The sequence below is a fragment of the Microtus oregoni genome, unplaced genomic scaffold, assembly GCF_018167655.1.
Source record: "Microtus oregoni isolate MIOR12 unplaced genomic scaffold, Mior012 000001F_ref0000356, whole genome shotgun sequence".
In the NCBI taxonomy this organism is placed as follows: Eukaryota; Metazoa; Chordata; class Mammalia; order Rodentia; family Cricetidae; genus Microtus; species Microtus oregoni.
In genome coordinates, this window is record NW_024543060.1 from 71,798,996 (window position 1) to 71,819,615 (window position 20,620).

The 20,620-nt window shown below is 37.8% G+C and overlaps 1 protein-coding gene across 9 annotated transcripts in view; it reads right to left on the reverse strand.

The window, feature by feature from the left end:
- Positions 1 to 20,620, reverse strand: part of Osbpl8 (oxysterol binding protein like 8) — a 138,694-nt gene that overhangs the window by 44,474 nt on the left and 73,600 nt on the right. For 8 of the 9 annotated variants that reach the window (XM_041665843.1, XM_041665817.1, XM_041665826.1 and 5 more), the window contains 2 exons: positions 7,194 to 7,264; positions 429 to 506 (listed from right to left, as the gene is read on the reverse strand). In XM_041665843.1, coding sequence (XP_041521777.1) covers positions 429 to 506; positions 7,194 to 7,264 — 149 coding nt within the window. Of the gene's footprint in view, positions 1 to 428; positions 507 to 7,193; positions 7,265 to 13,270; positions 13,431 to 20,620 lie in introns of those variants that run through there. The other variant, XM_041665865.1, reaches the window with a different exon arrangement.

The following is a 20,620-nucleotide window of genomic DNA, read 5'->3' on the forward strand; positions in this document are numbered from 1 at the left end:
CTCTCTAGTGGCTGGCTCCTTTACTTCTCTTATCTTTCAGCATTTAACCCGATATCTGACCAATTAGAATTCACACTACACAACTCCAATTGGCATGTAAGGGGGACAGGGAAAAGCGTACAAGGCCTCAGTCCCATACAAACAACTATAGGCAACTGAGAAAACCCAGGATTAGAAGAGGTGGCCCTCCTCAGGGAAGAATACCCCAACTGCCTTTCCAGTGCCGAATAGACAGCCTTGAAAACACATTTACGAGTGACACTGGCTGGTCTGAGGAGATTATATTTCGGAATAGACACACATGCATGCAATAACAATTAACAAAAGAGGCCATAAATTTAGGAGAGCAGGGAAGGGCATACGGGGGGTTGTAGAGGGAGGAAAGGGAGAAATGTCATTATAATCTTAAGGCAAGCACAGAAACTGACCTTGAGAGACTCCTTCTTGGTGAGTTTACTCGAACTGGAACTGTCCTTTTCCGAGCCATTGTAAAGTTTAGATTCAGACTGAGACGGAAGTGAAATAAAGGGATGAGAATTAAAACTTACATTTATTTCACATACCACATAAAACGTAACGTTACATTTCTTACATGCTTTCCATTTGCTGCTATGGTTTAAGCAAATGCAGATTTTCAATAAAGGCTTTCCCTAGTTGGTATTTGTGTTATGACACACACACAAACACACATGCTCAAAAATTAATCTGCAACGTGAAGTTAATATTTCTAAATTTTATACTCTGTTTCTCAGAACATTTTTTAAAAACATACAATTATTCAGTTATTCTTAGGATAAAAATTGCCAAAGCAGTGTTAAAGTGACCTCTGAAAAGTGCTAAACAAAAAAGGGAAGTTTCATCAGACCGACACATAGACTACCCAACTACCCAACCCCAGTCATCTTCACAAACTAAGGCTAAGACACTTTAGCTGTCCAATGTTTCAACATCAATACTCCCAGGATCTGTGCCCTCCCACCTTTCATCTTGTCATTAACTATTAAATTATGATTATCATTAAATTATTATTAATGACAAAAAATAATTAATTTAATGATTAATAAAAAATGTAGGTTTTGAGTTTATAGTTAATAGTTATTTAATCTTCATAAAACCTTAAAAAATTAACAGCATGGTTTTATATTCATTTCACATGATCAAAAATCATGTAAGGAGCCGGGCGGTGGTGGCGCACGCCTTTAATCCCAGCACTCGGGAGGCAGAGGCAGGCGGATCTCTGTGAGTTCGAGGCCAGCCTGGTCTACAAGAGCTAGTGCCAGGACAGGCTCCAAAGCTACAGAGAAACCCTGTCTCGAAAAACTAAAAAAAAAAAAAAAAAATCATGTAAGGGGTCGATTAGTCACAATCATTAACACAACAGTAACCAAAACCCAGACCTCCCAATCCAGAGCCCGTAGTAATCTTTCACTACGGCACAAGAGCATACGTTTGAAAGCCATTTCTATAAATCTTCAAACAACAAAATCTATCTGCTTCTTCGATATCCTACAATGTTTCATTTTTACCACTGTCAGACATAGGAAAACATACTAGCATTCTTAGTAATACTGTTAGTATCAAGGTTTACACATGGGACTTGATCCGAATAGCAGCTTTTAAATTTTAAATGACTGGACCTGCAGAGTAACATTGACTATAATCAAGGATAAAAACATTTGAATATTATTCAATGATGATGGCCAGTGGACCAGCTGAAGAAAAGGAATGAGTTAAACATTGATAAATCAACGGAATGAAAATGTCACTAAAGTTTATCTATCTTCTCTGTACTAAAAATACTCCTGGTGGTTGGCATGAAATACTTTACAGAAACGGGGAATAGATGAGATTATGTTGATGGTAGTAAGGAACAGGGAACAAACTGCAAATACTTTTCAATACAGAAGACAGAGACCAACCTGGTTAAACTTTTACACTGCTGACCTACTATTTACAAAGTACTGTGTTAAGCACTGTGTACCTCTTCATTATGTACCACTTCACTTCATGCTTAAAACAACCCTGAGATAGCAGAAGTAACCCCTTTACTAATAAGGAGATGATATCTACAGATTAAATATATTTCCCCAAATCATACAGATACCAAGTACATAAGCAGGACTTTGTACCTAATTCTGAGCCTCATGTTCTCAGTAGTCTCACGGTGTTTGTTTATTGCTTTTCAAAGCTCTTCATACAATGTAGGAACCAGAATCAAATGTAAAACTTCTTCTTATGAAAAAGAGAAAATGTGTCCCCAACAACTCCAAGTGAGAAGATCTGGTTTGGTTCTTAGAAGATAGCATTGTCATATGAATAAGCAGACTATAAGCGTGTCCCGTGAGACTGGTACATCAAGATACACCTTCGGCAGGCTCTGACAGTACTGTGCAGTCTAGCTGCGGGGAACAATGAGTCAGCAACCATTTTCCTACCCAAACATCACTACCTCAGCTTTCCGAGGCAGCACACTACTTTTCTTCAACTTTGGTATTGGGGTTGAACCTATTATGGCCTCTTTCATGCTAACAACTGCTCTGCTGTAGGAGCAACACCTACAATCCCCCTTTTCTGTTTTTACATTTCGAGAAAGGGCTTTACTAAGTTGCTCAGGCTGGCCTTGAACTTACAATCCTCCTGCCTCAGCAGGCTCCTAACCAGCTGGAATTCCAGGCACATTCCACCAGGCCTGATTCTGAATTAATAGACCCAAACATGAACCATCTTTGTTTCTTTGTTGAAAATATTCACTGTAGTAGGCTTCTCTTCCTGCATAAACATGACTGGTTACCACAGGATTTTCAATACTTAGAATTTCCTGAATCTGTTAAATAGCTTTAGAATGCTAGCATGCCTCTCCCTGCCCACTACTACTATGGCCTTACAGGCAATGCAACTTTAAGAAGTTATTTATCTCTTAGTTCTTAGTGTCCTAATTAGTAAAATATCCTCATTTACTACTAACTCACAAGGTTGCTTTGGGAGTTAATAAGGTAACACATATAAAGTGTTTAACATAATACTTGGCATACGCTCTGACTCAAGTTTCTAATTATATTCTAGATTGCAGATGTAGTTAAAATCCACCTTTCAGAGTAAGGCATTAAGGTACAAAATGTCTTGTGATTTCCTACAGAAACTACAAAACACTACATTCATAAGGAACAATAGTACGTTACTGTGATTACAAAGATACTATGGGTTGGAAAGGAACTTTAAACATTGAGGTAAGCATATCTTTTGAAAACAGGTAGTAATAACTTATAAACGTATAAGCGGTTCATAGATGTTGGAGGATCAAGTAAAGGGATCTATCTATATTACAGAAACCCCTTATCCTAGCAACAAGATTCCATTTATCTTACTATGTAAGTTACTCATACTGTCCCTTCCCGTCATGGACATAGGATGATTAAAAATTCATTTTAAAAATGCTATTTGAGGGGTGAAGAGATGTCTTGGTCTTTAAGAGCACTGGCTGCTCTTCAAGAGAAGCAGAGTTCAATTCCCAGCTGCACCTGGTGGCTCACAACTCCCTGTAACTGCAGTTCCAGGGAGCCCAAGGCCCTCCTGTGGCTTCTTTCGGCACCTCGCACGTGGTGCACTGGCATACATGCAAAACACCTACACACATTGAAATAAAATAAGTTTTAAAATTTAAATTTGTTCCCCCAAATTACTTAAATAAGAATAAAAACACCTAGGAACAAACTAGCTACTATAGATCTCTTGAAAAACAGTAGAATAAGTGCAATGTTACTAATACAAAAGGTTACCCTGTTAAGAGTTATTCTCTCTAAGCTCTGTTTGTTTCTCCAGGATAGGGCCAATGCAGCCCAGACTGCTCCTCAATTCACTACATTTGAGTTGTGTGAAAGGGCAGTCACTAGCCACAGGTAGTTATTGAACATGTGAGATGTGCCTAGCTAATATAATGGAGACTTTAACTTCCTATTTAATTTTAAAGATCAACACATTAGATACTCTTATACAAAGCACAGGGGTAACAAGGCACATGTCTGTTTTAGGCATTAGTATACATCAGAGACTGCAGAGTTCAGTTCCGCGGTCCCTTCTCCATTTCTACAAGCTACAATGATGACAAATAGCAGCTGTGCCACATAGGTCTTTGTGCTTATGTTTTATAGCTTCTGAGCAGTAACTCTGTTACACCAAATATTCAACAATTCTGGTACTAAGTGCATACAGACAAGCTTTGCATTTCTAGCATTGGTGCTGATACATTTTTCTTCAATTTTGAAAAATTGCAAGTCATAAGCCGGGTGGTGGTGGTGAATGCCTTTAATTCCAGCACTTGGGAGGCAGAGGCAGGTGGATCTCTGTGAGGTCAAGGCTATCCTGGGCTAAAGAACAGAGTTCCAGGACAGCCAGGGCTACACAGAGAAGCCCTGTCTCCAAGAACAAAACCACCAGCACAAAAGCAGATGGTATAAAATGCCCAGCAGAGCCCAGCACACAGTACTTGAAAACAGCATCTGCTTATTTTAAGATGAAGGAACTACGAGACAGTGCAGAAGGAAGAAGGCCGTTCTCTGGCTCTATCTTACTATTTTTCTTCCTGGAAACAGGCCATAAAAGAAATCTAACACTTCCCTTCATGAAGCAAATGTTCTTCTATACTTGGAGACACAGAGACACCAAGAATCCCCACAAACATTACCCTCTCTGCTATTTAGTTTCTGTCAATTGACACAAACTGGAGTCACCTGGAAAGAAGGACCCTCAACTGAAGAATTACTGCCATCAGATTGGCTTGTGGGAATTTTCTTGATGAATGACCTATATAGGAAGGTCCAGTTCAGTGTGGGCAGTGTACCCCTGGGCAGGTGGTCCAGGCATATATAACAGAGAAGACTAAACAAGCCAGTACGCAGTACTTTTTTTCCCCACAGTTTCTTCTTCAGTTCTTGCCTCCAGGTTCCTGACTGAGATCCTGTTCTGACTTCCCTCAAAGATGAACTGTGACATGACATGTAAGCCAAACAAACTCTTTCCTCCTGAGAGCTAGTGGTCAGTGTTTTGTCACAACAATTAAAAGCCAACTAGAACATTTTTTTCATTTATTCATGTGTTTTATTTATTTGTTTGTTTGTTTATTTATTTATATGGAGCTGGGAACTGAACCTAGAGCGCTGCACTCCAGACAAGGAGTGCACAACTGGTTTAGATCTGTAATCCTTTCGTTGTTATTTCTGCTCAACCATACTTGTACTCATACAAGTTTCCCTGCTTGTTTCTTTGGGAGAAGGGTTATCTTCACTTCTGAAGGCTTCAACATGGCACTTAAGGAAGTGGGATGTCCTTCTGTATGTTTTGCTTTTATTGGTTGATGAATAAAGCTATTTTGGCCAATGGTTTAGCAGAGTAAACCCAGACAAGAAATCCAAACACAGAGCTAGGAAAATAGATAGATAGATAGATAAATAGATAGATAGATAGATAGATAGATAGATAGATAGATAGATAGATGGATGGATGGAGTGAGTTAGTTGGTGGAATCAGGAGATGCCATGTAGCCGCTGAAGGAGAAAAGATGCCAGAACCCTTAACAGTAAGCCACAGCTTCATGGCAAAACATAGATGAATAGAAATGGGTTAACTGAAGATGTAAGAGCTAGTTAGGAATACATCTAAGCCACTGGTCAAACAGTATTGTAATTAATATAGTTTCTGTGTCATTATTTGGGTCTGGTCGGCTGGGAAATGAAAGCTTGGAAATTAATGTCTATACTTAGCATTAAATAAATATGTATATTTTGTCTTGTTAATATGCCTTTTATTATAGGGGACTCAGCTACGAACCTTGCAATGAGTAAGAAAAGAAATGCTATATAAATACAAGGCACTGGTTCTTAAAGACAGCTCATTTGGTAAAATACTTGCTTGGAAAGCATGAGATCCTGGGTTAGATCCCCAGATACCACAGGAGATAGTGGTGGGAGCCGGGACAGGTATGGCCATGTGTGCTTGTAATTCTAATGCTGAAAAGTGGGGAGGCGGATTCTCTGGGGCCCACTGTAGCTAGTCTCACCTACTTGGTGAATTCCAGGACAACAAGAGACCCTGTGTGTTAAAGAAAAGATGGATAGTGCCTAAGAAAAAACAACCATGGTTGTCCTCTGGCCTCCATATGTACCTGTACATATATGTCCAGTAAGTAAAATGTGCTATTCAACATGCACCTTTAAGCTACAAGTACTTTTAAACTATGAATAGTATGTACAAAACATGCATCAAAACATACTGTATAATCTTCTCAACTATTCCCAAGAACAGGAGCAAACATACAAAGCAGGATGAGCAAAGCCCACTGCTGCAATTAGCAGTAAGTTCACTGAAAGAAGAGGCTTCTTCCAACCATTGAAGTGAATTCCAAAGCCTTTACAAAAGCTCTTGTTGGGGCTGGAGAGATGGCTCAGTGGTTAAGAGCACCGGCTGCTCTTCCAGAGGTTCTGAGTTCAATTCCCAGCAACCACATGGTGGCTCACAACCATCTGTAATGAGATCTGGCACCCTCTGGCGTGTGGACATACATGGAGGTAGAATGTTGTATACATAATAAATAAATAAATCTTTAAAAAAAAAACAAAAAAAACAAAAGCTCTTGTTGCTGCTACTAAATCTTATCAGAAAAAAAGGCCGAAAGTCAAATCCCTTGACAAATTTTGAAAACTCACTCAATTTTATCCATCTATGGGGGGCACCACATCATTATGGTTTTTAAAAAAATACTGATTTAGAATAATCATGCCCTATTTTAATTATAGGATAGTACTACAAACATCTTTATTCATTACCTGGAAAATATATGTATTTTGACTGCCATATAAATAAGTTTAAAATACCTAAAAAGGGTTTTGTTAAAACCATGAAGTCTGAGGCATCTCTGAATGGAGCGCCCAGATTCCAGTTTGAGATATCCTGCTGTAGCCCACATACCAAAACTAGTATCACTCTGAAGAGAGCAATAGCTACTAATCAGTACTTTCCAAATACTCAATAGCACCTCAATCAGTCCGAGTATAGACCTTTATACTTTTCATATATACTACAAGGTTGAGACATACCAACATAAGAATTCTTATGAACACTTACAGGATTTCAGTTCAGTATCTTCACTTTAAATACTGGGAAAATGTACTATTATACATTGGGAACAATAATATGCCTACCTTGCTCTTTGACATTGAAAGTGAAGAATCATCTTTATTTTGAGAAATATCTTCTTTTCCTCTTTCAAAACCTTTGGGGGGAAATGCCAATATTCAATTATTACAACTTTTGAATATACAGTCATAATGTTAAAGAGTAAATACGAGTCATTCCATTTAGATAGTCTTGATATTTATCTGTGCTTATTGAGCTCAAACTACTATGGCTTATTGGCATCGCACTGTATTTCTTTAAAATTAAGGTAGAGCCAAACTAGATTCTGTGTGTTTTTGTTTTACAGGGGGTGGGAGCTTGGAGAGATGGCTCAAGGCTTAAGAGCACTTGCTATTCCTCCAAAGGTCCTGAGTTCAGTTCCTAACACCCACATCATGCAACTCATAACTGCTTGCAACTCCAGCCCAAGGGCTCCGTCACTCCTTTCTGGCCTCTGCACAAATACACACATAGTATTCATCACCTCAATCAATCACATGTATACATTAAAAAGAATTAAAAGAACAAAATACAGAAGGAAGTTAAGTGGAGGGAGGAAGAAGGGTGTATATCTGGGAAGAGTTGGGGGAAGCCTGGAGGGTGAATATGATCATATAATAGAACTATGTTTTATGCATTGTGAATTCTCAAAGAATAAAAGTGAGTATTTCAAAAGAATTAACTCAGAGAGAGGCAATTGAGTCACCAATGTCAAGCTGAATACTGCTTTTGTGCTACTGAACCACTTTACATGAAACCATCCACTCAGAGCTTTCCTCCTAGCAAGCTCATTTCTTAATTCCCCATCCCCTCTCTCTCTCCTCTGAGACAGGTCCTCGTGTAGCCAAGGCTGGCCTTGGACTTGCTGTGGGGCCAAGAAAGACCCAGAACTTCTGATTTGCCTTGAGTTTACACAAGTTAGTACCACTTCACCCAGTGTATACAGCAATGGGGTGGGAGTCAAAATCAACATCAAGTTCATGCTAGAAATGCTCTCTACTCGGCAAGACATATCCCCAGAACTCCAGTGAGCTGACTTCTGAAGTGACAGCGAAGCATCCAAACTAACTTTTCTCTCTTCCTGTCAAACTGGAGAGATATTCCTGAAGGCAATAAAGAAGGGTGGGAAATAAATTTTCAGTAAAGGATATATCAAAGAGAGGGAAGAAACACAGGAGAGGACATGGGAGGAGATAGGGGGAAGAAAGAAGTAACAAAAAAAGGGAAGAAAAGGAGGGGAAGAAAGAGGCAAGAAAACTCAATCAATCAACCAACCAACCCACCAGCCCTGGTGTGAGGCATGTGCCCACAGTACCAACTATTCAGATATTTTTACTAAATTAAATTTGTAGTATGAGAAAATACTTCTCTAGAAAAAATAAAAAGTATTCAGTTCTAATATAGAGAAGGGGAAATTTTCATAAATGCAACACGGATTTTTAGATGAAAATTTACAGGAATTTAGAACTTAAATATAAAAGTACACTAAAAGTTACAAAATTAAAGTAGAAATTTTAAAAATGTATTCGAAGCTATAAATATAGCAATAAAGAATTCTCAATACTAATGACTAACATAACTTCAAAGAACCTCTAAATATACACAGGATATTTCTGTGCTAATTTTGCTCTCATGAATAGGCTTCAATTTCTCTACCAGTACTGTTCTAGTCTCAGCTCAATCTACATCAATGCATTTACTATGTTATGAAAAATGTCCATCTGCGCCTACATCCATATATTATTTTAAAACATAACATCAATGAAATACAGCTATAAATTAAACACTGTGTATGTGATTGCATGTGTGCTCATATGTATGTTTGAATAAATTTCCTGAATGTATGTTCAGAGGCTGAGGTCAGTGTCTTTCCAACCACAGGTCTTTCTCTGAACCCAGAGCTTGCCCAAGGCCAGAAGACCCCAGCAAATCTTCCTGCTTCCACCTCCCCAGGACCGGGCTTATAGGCATGTTCTGTTGTACCTAGTTTTTACCAGCGTACTGGAGATCTGAACCCAGGTCCTCATGTCTTCATAGAGAGTAACTTACCAACTGAGCCATCCCCCAGTCATAAAGAAAACTTTAAAAATGCAAATGATATATAACATTCCAAATGTTAGAAAATGACATTCATGAACCTAGATCACATATTACTTGTTAAATCAAAGAATTCCATTTAATAGAACCTTATACTTTGAAGTATTATGATATAATATGAAATAGTTTCATATTATATCATATGAATAACTTCCAATTATTTATAATTTTAACTATAATGAGTGAAGTTAAATGCTTTCTAAAATATGCAAATCTGACTACATTTTTTGAATTTCAATTAGAGTTTAAAAAAGCCCTAAAACTAAAAAATTTTCAAATCGCACTCTGGGTTTCCAAGGGAAATTCTAAGGCAGTAATGTAAAAAATCGTTGCCAGTGTTTATACTAGGTCTTCTTGTAAGATTGGATAGATCTGAACTCCTAAAAGGGTACAGAATAATCACGCTTTTTTAAAAAATCTGCTGTTCAAGTTTATCAGGACCTTTTCTTTAAAACTTAGGCCATGAAAGTCTATTTATCAGGACCTCTGGGGCTCTGTCAAAAGTATTTAGTAGTGGCCAGGTACGGTGGTGCACACCTTTAACTTCAGCACTTGAGAAATAGAAGCTGGTAGAACTCTATGAGTTTGAGGCCAACCTGGTCTACATAGCAAGTTCCAGGAAAGCCAAGACTGCCCAGGGAGAGCCTGGCTGAGCCCTCAAGTGCCCAGTTCACTGTTCCCTATTATTCATTTGGCAGGAAAAGTTACTGTCTAGAGAGGAGCGAAGCACCTAAACACAGACGGGTAGCCCTGCACTAACTGCTTCTGGTGAAGGCGGAGGGACAGCGAAGAGAGCGAGCGATGGAGTCAAGCACTGGCACCACCATTCCTTAGCTGTAGACCTTGGACGAGCAAGGAATTCAGCCCAGTGGTTCCACTCAGCTCTAGGGGAGAATGCCGGAAGAGTCTAAAGAGAGCGCCATAGGCACTCTCTAAAAACAAAACATATTGATACCTTTCCAAAATGTTCTCTTCAAAGCTAATACGAAAGAGTTCCCTAATTACAGTTCTCAAACACAAATTAATCACACACAAATTGGCATTTAAAACAGCTATCCTTTTGTTCTAATGTTTTCACATTTGGAGCAGTCATAGGCTCACAAGAACTCCCTGAATAGAACTCATCCATCATGCAATTATAAATCCATGTCGCTTTATTTAGCTTCTATACCTTTAGTTTCTCATCTAAATAAATCTGACATTAGAAAAATGTCTGTAATGTTAGTACATAGAGTTTATTTCTAGTAGAACAGGATACTGGTTATAAGTAAACCAACTTCCTCAAGGCTATGTATCATTGACGCGGTGCACTGCAGGAGCAAACTTGGCTTGCTGATCATTAATGATTAGATATAACATAAAAAATTATGTTGCTTTGATCTTTTAAAAATTGGATATACTTCTACAAATGCAGGCTTAACAGCTATCTACTCAGAAAATATAGGATTATCACAAACATTTACTATGCTGACTATCTGAGAAGTAAACTTTGCGTGGGAAAAACTCCTAAGGGAGGCAGAAGATGGAGAAGCAGAGGGCAGCACTTGCTGCCACACTAAGCATGACAACTCATGTACAACCCTAAGGCCTGCAGGGTGGAGAACCAAATGCTGCACGTTGTTCTCTGACCTCCACACAAGCGCATAGCATGCTCCCGCCCCCAAACACACACACACACACACACACACACAATGAATAATCAATATTTTTAAATTTTTATTATATATGTGTGGGTATTTTGCCCACATGTATTTATATGTACCATGTGCAAGCCTGATATGCAAGGAAACCAGAAGAGGGTGTCAGAACCCTTGGAACTCAGGTTACAGACATTGCTAGCCACCATGTACATGGGTACTAGGTATTGAACCTGCATCCTCTTCAAGAACAGCCAGCGTTCTTACCACTCAGCCATCTCTCCAGTCACAAATAATTGCAAGTTTTTAAATCTAAGAAGTAAAAAAGAATTTTTAAAAGCCTTCAGTGAAGCTTACAGCCTTTTATAGGTGATTTCTTTGCTAAAGGTTTCCCACAATTCTTAGGTAGTATTCTAGAAACAAGTACAATGATCATAGCTGAAAATAAGAGCTAAGATTTAGAGACATAATTAGACTTAAACTAAGCAAAACCCCACTGCACCACAGTGCTATTATGAGCACACAAGCAAGGCAGGAGCTCTGGGATACAGCTCATTATCAGGGCTAAGACAACACACTTAGGGTAGAACAGTAAGGGGAGAGAAAGAGATGGAAGCAGAGACAGACCAACTTTCCTATGAAAATTAAAATAAAAAATTAACATGTAAGACAAAGTTACCTTTAAATATCAACAGTGTAGAACTAATTTCTACTCTTATGCTATTAGATGAAAGCAAATGCATTTAGGATAACTTTCGGTAACTCAAAGACAGCACGTGTATTTCTTTTTACCTTTACCTTAAATACATAACAAAAGTCCTTTCTGTAGAGCACCTGATTCGACTGCTTAACTGAGAAAGCTGGTATTTTGAAGAGCCTTTATCACAGAATATGGGAGCAACCCTAAATGATTTTCTATACTGGAAGAATTGAGAGACACAGCAAATCATTTACTCATCTATTAAAACAGAACTATCAAAAATTTATCTTAAATACACTCTTTGAATGTACTAAACTTACAATTATGTCTTTAATCATGTAATTAAGTATATGTCACAATAGTGAATTTTCTATTATTTTAATACTAAGGTCACTGATTAGTCCTTAATACTAAACACATTTGTGGTATGAAGGTCAACAAATGGTATGTGCTATTATATCTAGCAACGGTTTAAAAAAAAATACAGTCGAGAAGACAAATACAAAAAGAGAACCAAGTCCCACCGCATAAGCAAAGGCAATACTTAACATTACCTAAAAGCTTCAATATGCTATATCTGAAAGCCACTTCTGAATAAAAACACACCAAACAGTGCACTACTTAAGGACATAAACAAGACGCATGATAAAACCACACTATGCTAAGAAGACAATACGGATTAAATACTGTTCAAAGCCTATGCTATTTAGGTACAGCTTAGAACCATGGATATTTTTTGAAAACATTGTTAAAAAGAATATAAAATTAGTGAATTCATAGTATTTAATTGCTTAGGTATCTCAAAATAATGCATAAACTTATCATCATGATTGTTTACAAAAAGCCAAAATAAAAGGTTATGGATAAAACAGAAACTCTATTGCAAATTCAACAAATGTAAATGTCAGAAAAATACATAAAAGTTCTAGTCAATTTTTCTTTATGATGAATATTTTAAAATTTAATGTAGGAAAACACTGTATTTTTAATTTAATTTTCATAATCTGAAAATATAAAAAATTAAAGTAAAATGTATAATCTAATATTTACCTCAATAAATCATTTTCAAATAAAAGCTCAAGTTGTTTATATCTTATTGATCAATCACTTAATGCCTAAATGATAACTGTAAAGCATCTAATTTTATTTAATATTACTGTATATACAACATAATATTCTTAGCAAAAAATATCTTCACATGAATAAGCCTAGAAGCAAATATATACACAGATGGAGAAAGTTATTATAGTTAAGAATTAAAAGACTAAGACTAGCACATACGTTGAACATCAATTATAATTATCACTTTACAGAAATGGCTAAATATTAGTGTTAAATAACTGGGTTTATTCTGCTAAAACCTCCATCGATACCATTTCTTTATAGAAATACATGTGTATTATGTCAAATTCAGAAATGCTTTAATTTACTTCTACAGCGAAATCAAAACGCACACAATGAGAAATCAAGGTTCTTATTTCACTGCCTCGTTAGCTCAAGTTTTAGAGAGAATATGGGAAGCCCAGCCACAGAGAGGCAGGGACAGAAAGCTAAGCTTTCAAAAGAGAATTGTTTACATGAAGCACATTAAGATTTTAAAATTGCTGGCTTATTTTCATTAAGAATATGCAAGAAATTAAGGCAAGAATGCAAGATTAGACAAACAAACCTTGCAAGGATGGAGAAAGTTCATTGTATCCTCCAAATGAAGCATTCCGGACAAGCTTTCGGCCATCAATTCGTGGAGGAAATAAAACCGACGAAACCCCAGCACATGAAGAAAATCTACGCTGCTGTGAACTCTCTTCTTTCATGGTTTAAGAGGTCTGTTTAATATATATATGTTCACCCAGAGGGCTAATTAGCCCAATAAAGCAAGACAGGCTTTTCTTTCACATCCAAATGTGGCAAACCCCACCAGCACAAACAAAGGACACACACATTTAACAGCAAAGGAGAACTAGAGACTGTCAAATCAGCAATAAACAGATAGGGCGACTGACAGGGAAGGCAGGGAGCCAAGCTACAGACTTCTTTTTTACAAATGAATTGATTAAAGGGCTATCCCACTAATGTTTTACGTTTGTTATCAAGACAATGATGCCCTCCCCTGAGTTGCTGCCTTAGCAAAACAAAGCAAGATCAATACTTAGCCATTTTGGATTAAGTAACAGGGTCTCTTCTCAAAATGACGAGCCTTTTACCAACCACATCTATTATGTGATTGTAGTATGTGGCCACACTTCCCTCCTCTTCCGACTCTTTTTCTTTCCAGCTTTTGGTTACTTCAAAAGTAGATCTCAACATTATACTTTCTTCTACCTTTCCTGAAGCTTCTAGATTTGTATCTAATCTGTCGCTTGTTTTGGCCATGATTAAGAATTCATAAGGAAAGATATTCTTTCAATTCTGATGGATCACAACTGCTAAAGCAGAGGATTAAACGTTTTACTTCTGGGAGGAATACAGGAGTCATTAAGACAGCGTTAATGCGAGCCAATCAACACAGCAGATTAAAATGACACCATAATAATGCTGTGTGCTCTAAACACTCCTGTGAAGCATTAGCTATTATAGTTCCTCTCCATTGTGTTTGAACTATTCATAATCTACCAATGAGTTTGGCCCACTTAAAAACAAATAATTTGCTATTTTGAAAGTAATAAACTATACTGTCTCCTTATGCCTAACTGTTAAAATTCCCAAGAACCCTTCTCATTTTATTAAATTACTTTTGCCTTATCCTATACCTTACTTCATTCAAATTAAACTTGATGATTTAATCTTACAAGAATTTTTGTCCTAAGATTCAGTTTCTTCTTTACCATGCACATACATCAAGATTGCATCTTGGTTCATATAAAACATTATTCCATATAAATCTAAGAGTGTTTCCCCTCCTTATTAGAAAAGGCATTTAGAAACTCAATTTCTGACACTTATGGTAATACACGCCTTAATCCCAACACTCAGGGGGCAGAAACAGGTGGTCTACATAGTAAGTTTCAGGTCACACAGGGCTACAGACCCTGTCTCAAAAACGAAGAAACAAAACACAACTGAATTCCTATGTAATGATATGCATTTTTTCCTTAGCAAAGGTATTTCAAAATTATTGTGAAAGGAAAGTTATGGCCAATCCCATAAAGCTGCAGTTCTGTTGTCTGAGGGGAGAGGATCTCTGTTTTCCTCATCCCCATATCATAAAATGTAAATTACTAATAGTCACTGGAGACAAAGAGAGAAGTATGATTAATTCATGTAGTTGGTGCTTGCCTTTCAAGGAATAAAAAAGATATTATCACAAAAGGTATTATCCTCTAATAGTTAGGTAGTATTTAAATTTAATGAGTCTCCATTTCCTTAAATATAAAATGCTAAGAGTATCATTATAGGATTATTATGTAAAGTTTACCAAGGGTCCAGGTTGAAAATGACAAGGTGAAAATATTAGAATGTGTTCTCTCCTACAATTCAAGGGATGACAGAGGAAAGAAGTTTTTCTAAAGAATATAAACAAGTATGGGAATACATCTACAACACACATTTGACAGCTGAACTTGAGAGTAACGAACAGTCATGGCCGTGCAGAGGCACGAAAGCCCAGTCACATGCCAGTATTTATATCAAATAGTTCTTTTGTACAAAATTCACAGTAGCAAATTACGCTGGATCACGTGTCAAATGGGCTGATTAATATTTTTAAATATTCATTAATAATGCTAGAAACATACAAGCCTGACATACAAGCAATGCCTTCACTATCTCAAGGAGAATGATGCCTCATTTAGAAACCCAACATGCCATTATGAACTAGAATATACTAAAGATATTTTTAAGACATGATAGAACTCAAAATACAACTTTTCATGCATGTTTTTATTTTCTTTGCTTTTTAAAGATTTCTCTAGTGCACCTCTTGTCAGTTCTGGTTCTACAGTAGAATCCAATGTACTACACAGTATCCACTGTTCGGGATGAGTTCACTATCTCCCAAGTCTCTGTAACATCTCCAAACACATACTATTGTCTTTTTTTGTCAAGAGAATTGAGAAAATACTCATGCAAATAATTTTCTCTAGAACTTACTTCTGTCCCAGGAGAGCAGGTTTGAAAGACTGTGCCAGCATATATACTATACATCAAGTAACAATAAACAAACAGTGTGTGGCATATAAGAGATCACCAAATATAAAAGAGCTACTTTCACCAAAAAGTCCCTTGCCAGGGCATCATCTTTCTCAAAGAGAAGTGCTTGGATCAGCTTTGCCCAAGTTCTTCTCTGACCTTAAGTTTGTCCTAGAGTACACTAGAACTGTCTCTTTTCCTACATCCACATTTGAATTAGCTGAGAATACTTCTAGCACAACCAAGTGTCCTACTTTTCATTTATTCTTGATAGGATATTGTGAGCTACATGGTACAAAATACTTCTGCTGATTGTCCAGAACCAAATTGCAAGCAATGCTGAACCCCAGTATTTCAAGACTCACTAATAATGATTCTTCCCAATCTTTTCTCCGAGAACCTCTATGACCATAGCAAAATAACCAACAGAAGCAATTCGAAAGGAAAGGAGGGTTTTAGTCCATGTTTGTTTTGGCTTGTCCCGTTGCTAAGGCATGTAGTGAGACAGAACATCATGATGGCAGAAGCATGTTGCAAAACCTGCTCACTTCGCAGAAGTCAGGAAGCCAAGGCTAGAGGAAAGCCTACAGACAAGACATACCTTCTACTGGTCTGTTCAGAACTAGGGGATTATCATGGTTTAATCCATTGATGAACTGAGAGCCCTCAGGATCCAATTACCTCTCAATAGCACCAATATCTGGGGATCATGCCTGAAAGACATGAACCTCTGGATTCATGTATGTTCAAACCATAACAAGACTCTTATTAAATTCTCAAAGAATTCAAAGATAAGCTATAACCCACAGAGTATATAGGCTTATTCTTCTCTGGTAATATTGCCCCTTCTGAGCAAGTAAACTTCTGTTGGGAGAGGCTGCTTTTTCATTTCCCGGCTGCCCAGACTCCTGAAATAATCACACAGAAACTATATTATTTGCAATACTGTTTGGACAATAGCTTAAGCATATTTCTAGTTTTCTCTTATATCCTAAACTAACCCATCTCCATTAATCTGCATCGTCACGTAGCTGTGGCTTACCAGGTAAAGTTCTGTCCTGGCGTCTGTCTCTGGCAGGGCTACATGGCATCTCCCTGACTCCGTCTTCTTTCTCCCACCATTCAGTTTAGTTTCCCCTACCTAGCTCTATTCTGTTTGTGCAGGCCCAAAGCAACTTCTTTATTAACCAATGGTAATAAAATATATTCACAGCATACAGAGGGGAATCCCACATCAAACTTGTTAAATAGGCAGAAAGTATTCAAACTGAGTTCCTACAGAATGAACTATAAAACAACTTGCTTACAAGTGAATGCAAACTTAATTTGGTCTAATATGCAACAGAAAGCCAGATCTCAGCCAAGGCACTAAAGCTACTGAGCTTTCTTTCGCAAGTCACAGGCCAACCAACTGATCAGGCCATGCTCACAGAAGAAAAAAAGCTATTCTGTACCCCACTTCTTCATTCTATCTATTCACTGTCCACATTGCAAAGAACTCTGAATCTCTTTTTATGATACCTAGTGCTGCCTGAAATATGAGTTATTCTTGCTTGAATAAACTATTAAATTTATCTAAATATTTTCTTTGGACACTACTTAGTGCTTCCAAGTAAATATTTTTCCCCTAAGACAGGGTTTTAATATGTATCCCTGGCTGTCCTGAAACTCACTCTGTAGACCAGACTGGCCTTGAATTCATAGAGATCCACCTGCCTCAGCCTCCCTCCCTAGTGCTGGGATTAAGGTGTGCACCACCACCAACCAGCCTAAATGTCTTAGGTATGCACACGTGACAATACCATTACTATAAATACAAGGTGAGGACTGTGGGCATCGGATGAGCAGGTGTGACAGCAAATGGGGATTAGAGGGTAGAGCTGAGGACGTCTACGCACTACAGTGATCCCATCTCAATCTGCACTTCTGTGTAAATAAATACTGATTTTATTATTCTGTAAAAGTCAAGTATATTTTACACTTTACATGGAATAGTTCATAGTACATAAAGATATTAATTTCCGGGGGCTGGAGAGATGGCTCAGAGGTTAAGAGCATTGCCTGCTCTTCCAAAGGTCCTGAGTTCAATTCCCAGCAAACACATGGTGGCTCACAACCATCTGTAATGGGATCTGGTGCCCTCTTCTGGCCTGCAGTCATACACACAGATAGAATATTGTATACATAATAAATAAATATTTTAAAAAAGATAGTAATTTCCTTCTAACAAACACTGTTAAATGTTACCTAATGCACAGAAAGCACAAATATAAGCCACTATGGTGACCAGAATTTAAACCACATTTATTTGTGTGTGCACGCATGCACAACCATGGATGTGCAAGTAGGGAAGCACAATCACCCATGGCACACTTGTGGAAGTCAGAGAACAAGTGGCAAGAACTGGTCCTTTCCTTCTACACCATGCAGGGACCCTGGGGCAGTCTGACAACTCAGACTGCCAGGCTTGGTCGAAGAAACTTTTACTCACTGAGCCATTCACTGGTATATTATGACAATAATTTTATTATACACTTATTAAAATATACAGAAAATTGGCTCTATATTCCTCAAAGAAGAAAGTGAAAATGACAGAAGCCAACTGAACTGAAACCCTGTTATGACTTGATAAAGCGTGTGTGTGTGTGTGTGTGTGTGTGTGTGTGTAAAGGAGAGTATACTCTCCCAGATTTTCCTAATAAAGAAAATTAAATTCCAATAGCAAGAACTAGCTTGTATAGTATCTGATCATCCTTCAATACCTTAAGTTAAAAATACCTCAAGCATTTTTTCAAGAAAAATATCCCTTATTATTCATATATTCATCTTCCTAATTTGATACAGAAACAACTCAGAAGGCCTGGCAATGGTACGCCAGACCCCCTCCAGCCCTCGTCTCAGCAAAGATGCTTAATACAAAGCTGGATTAGTCATTTTAATTTTCAGTCAATATGTTCGTTATTTTAGTTTCCCTTGTAAAAGCAGTGTTAAACATAGATTCTGTAACATTTTACAAGAGGATTTTAGAAATACTCTATTCTTATTTTCTTAATTTGCCAAACATGATGTTGACTTTCATGATGCTATGAAACGACTTCCTGAACACAAGGAACGACAAATCAGAAACTAATCTCACCTCAGAGCATCAGCGAGTGCACTGGACTCAGACAGTCGGACAGCGGCAGGGCCTGTAAGTCATACTGTTTTTAACCCAACTACTTATGGCTGGCAGCCAGCACAAGCGCTGGGATTGGGGGTGGGGAGAATAAAGATGGGGGAAGGAGAAAATCAGAGACCTTTTTAGACAACACAATTTTCCTGAGCTATACTATTCAAGAATATATTTGTGTGTTTATGATCCAAGATAGGTTCAGATGTTCAAATGTCTTACCAAGAAAAGAAGAATTGCTTCGATTCATGGAAGAAAGTGCTTCTAGGTGTCTTTATCTGTGAACCACTTTAATGAAGGTTCTCTTGTGTTTGTCATCTAAGATTATACCTAACACCTAACACGGTCACCTGGGGAATACGATACAACCCTTTACAGTTGAAAGCTGCTTCAGAGAAATCCTGTCTTGTGCTGATGTTTTCTGTTAGCCCTTGATGTGGGCTCCTGTCATTTTTAATGCTGTCAGAACAAAGCAGGAACTGACTTTAGGTTTAAGAGAATTACTATGGCACAACAGAAATACAATACTCAGGTGGTCTAAACTAACTTTAATGAAACAAGGATAACCACTGAACAAAGACTTCTGCTATAAAATAATTCAAAACTTTAAGAACTAGTCTGAGCCAGGTATAATGCATATGCACCTGTAATCCTAGCACTCTCAGGAAGGTGAGGCAGGAGGATTGTAAATTCAAGTTAGGCTGAGGTGTATGGGGAATCTGTGCCTCAAAAACAAAACAACAGCAAACAAAAGTCAGAATGAAGTAGGCTGGAGTTGACAGCCTGAGACAGCCTGTTCTCACACAGAGCAATCTATTACATGCTAGCTTAAAAATAACAACCCAGAAAACCTTAGCTGCCAAGCCCAGTACTTTGTAAAGCTCGATAACAAATCTTAAACATGATCCAGAGGGAATGAGCTTCCCCAAGAGATGAGCTATGAGTGAGTCCCATCCTCTCTGGTATTCCTGTTCTATAAAAACAGACAAAGGGAGAGAACAAGCTTAGTTAGTCAACACCTCTGCCTTTCCGACAAACAAACAGGTCATAATGAAACAAACCCTACCCTCTCTGAGACTCTAATAGTTCTTAAACTCCCAGGAAGAAAGCTGATTTTAAAGTGTGTGTGTGTGCGCACGTGTGCGCGCACGTGCGGGATGGGGAGTGCTAAAGAGGTAGCTCTGTGGTTAAAAGCACTGGTTGCTCTTCTAGAGGACCCGAGTTCAATCCCTAGATCTATCTGGTGGCTCACAACTGTTCCAGGGGATCTGATGTAGTCTTCTGGCCTCCACAATACCAGGCATGCACATAGTGCATGGACATACACACCCAAAGAAAACATCTATATACATAAATTTTACAAAAATTTTAATAGTAAGATAAGCAGATAAGAAAAAATGTGGAAAATATGCAATTTTTGGAAGAAACTACGGCACTGCTTAGACAGACAGCAATGACTACCCTGACAAATGTGGGGTGAGCAAAGAGTCCGTCTCTCCTGCTAGTCCAAAGGAAAACAGGAAGAGTCCAGAAGATGGGAAGAAACTGTGCTTCGGAAACCAATTGTTTTTAAGCAATTATGACCTCTCCTTTAAGTTGATATAATATACATGAAAGAGACACAGCTAGAAAAACAGAACAATGAAACTAAATGAATTTATTTAAATGTGACTACTTATTAAGCATGTAACTGAAGGGATTTAACACCCTTTATAAATCTCC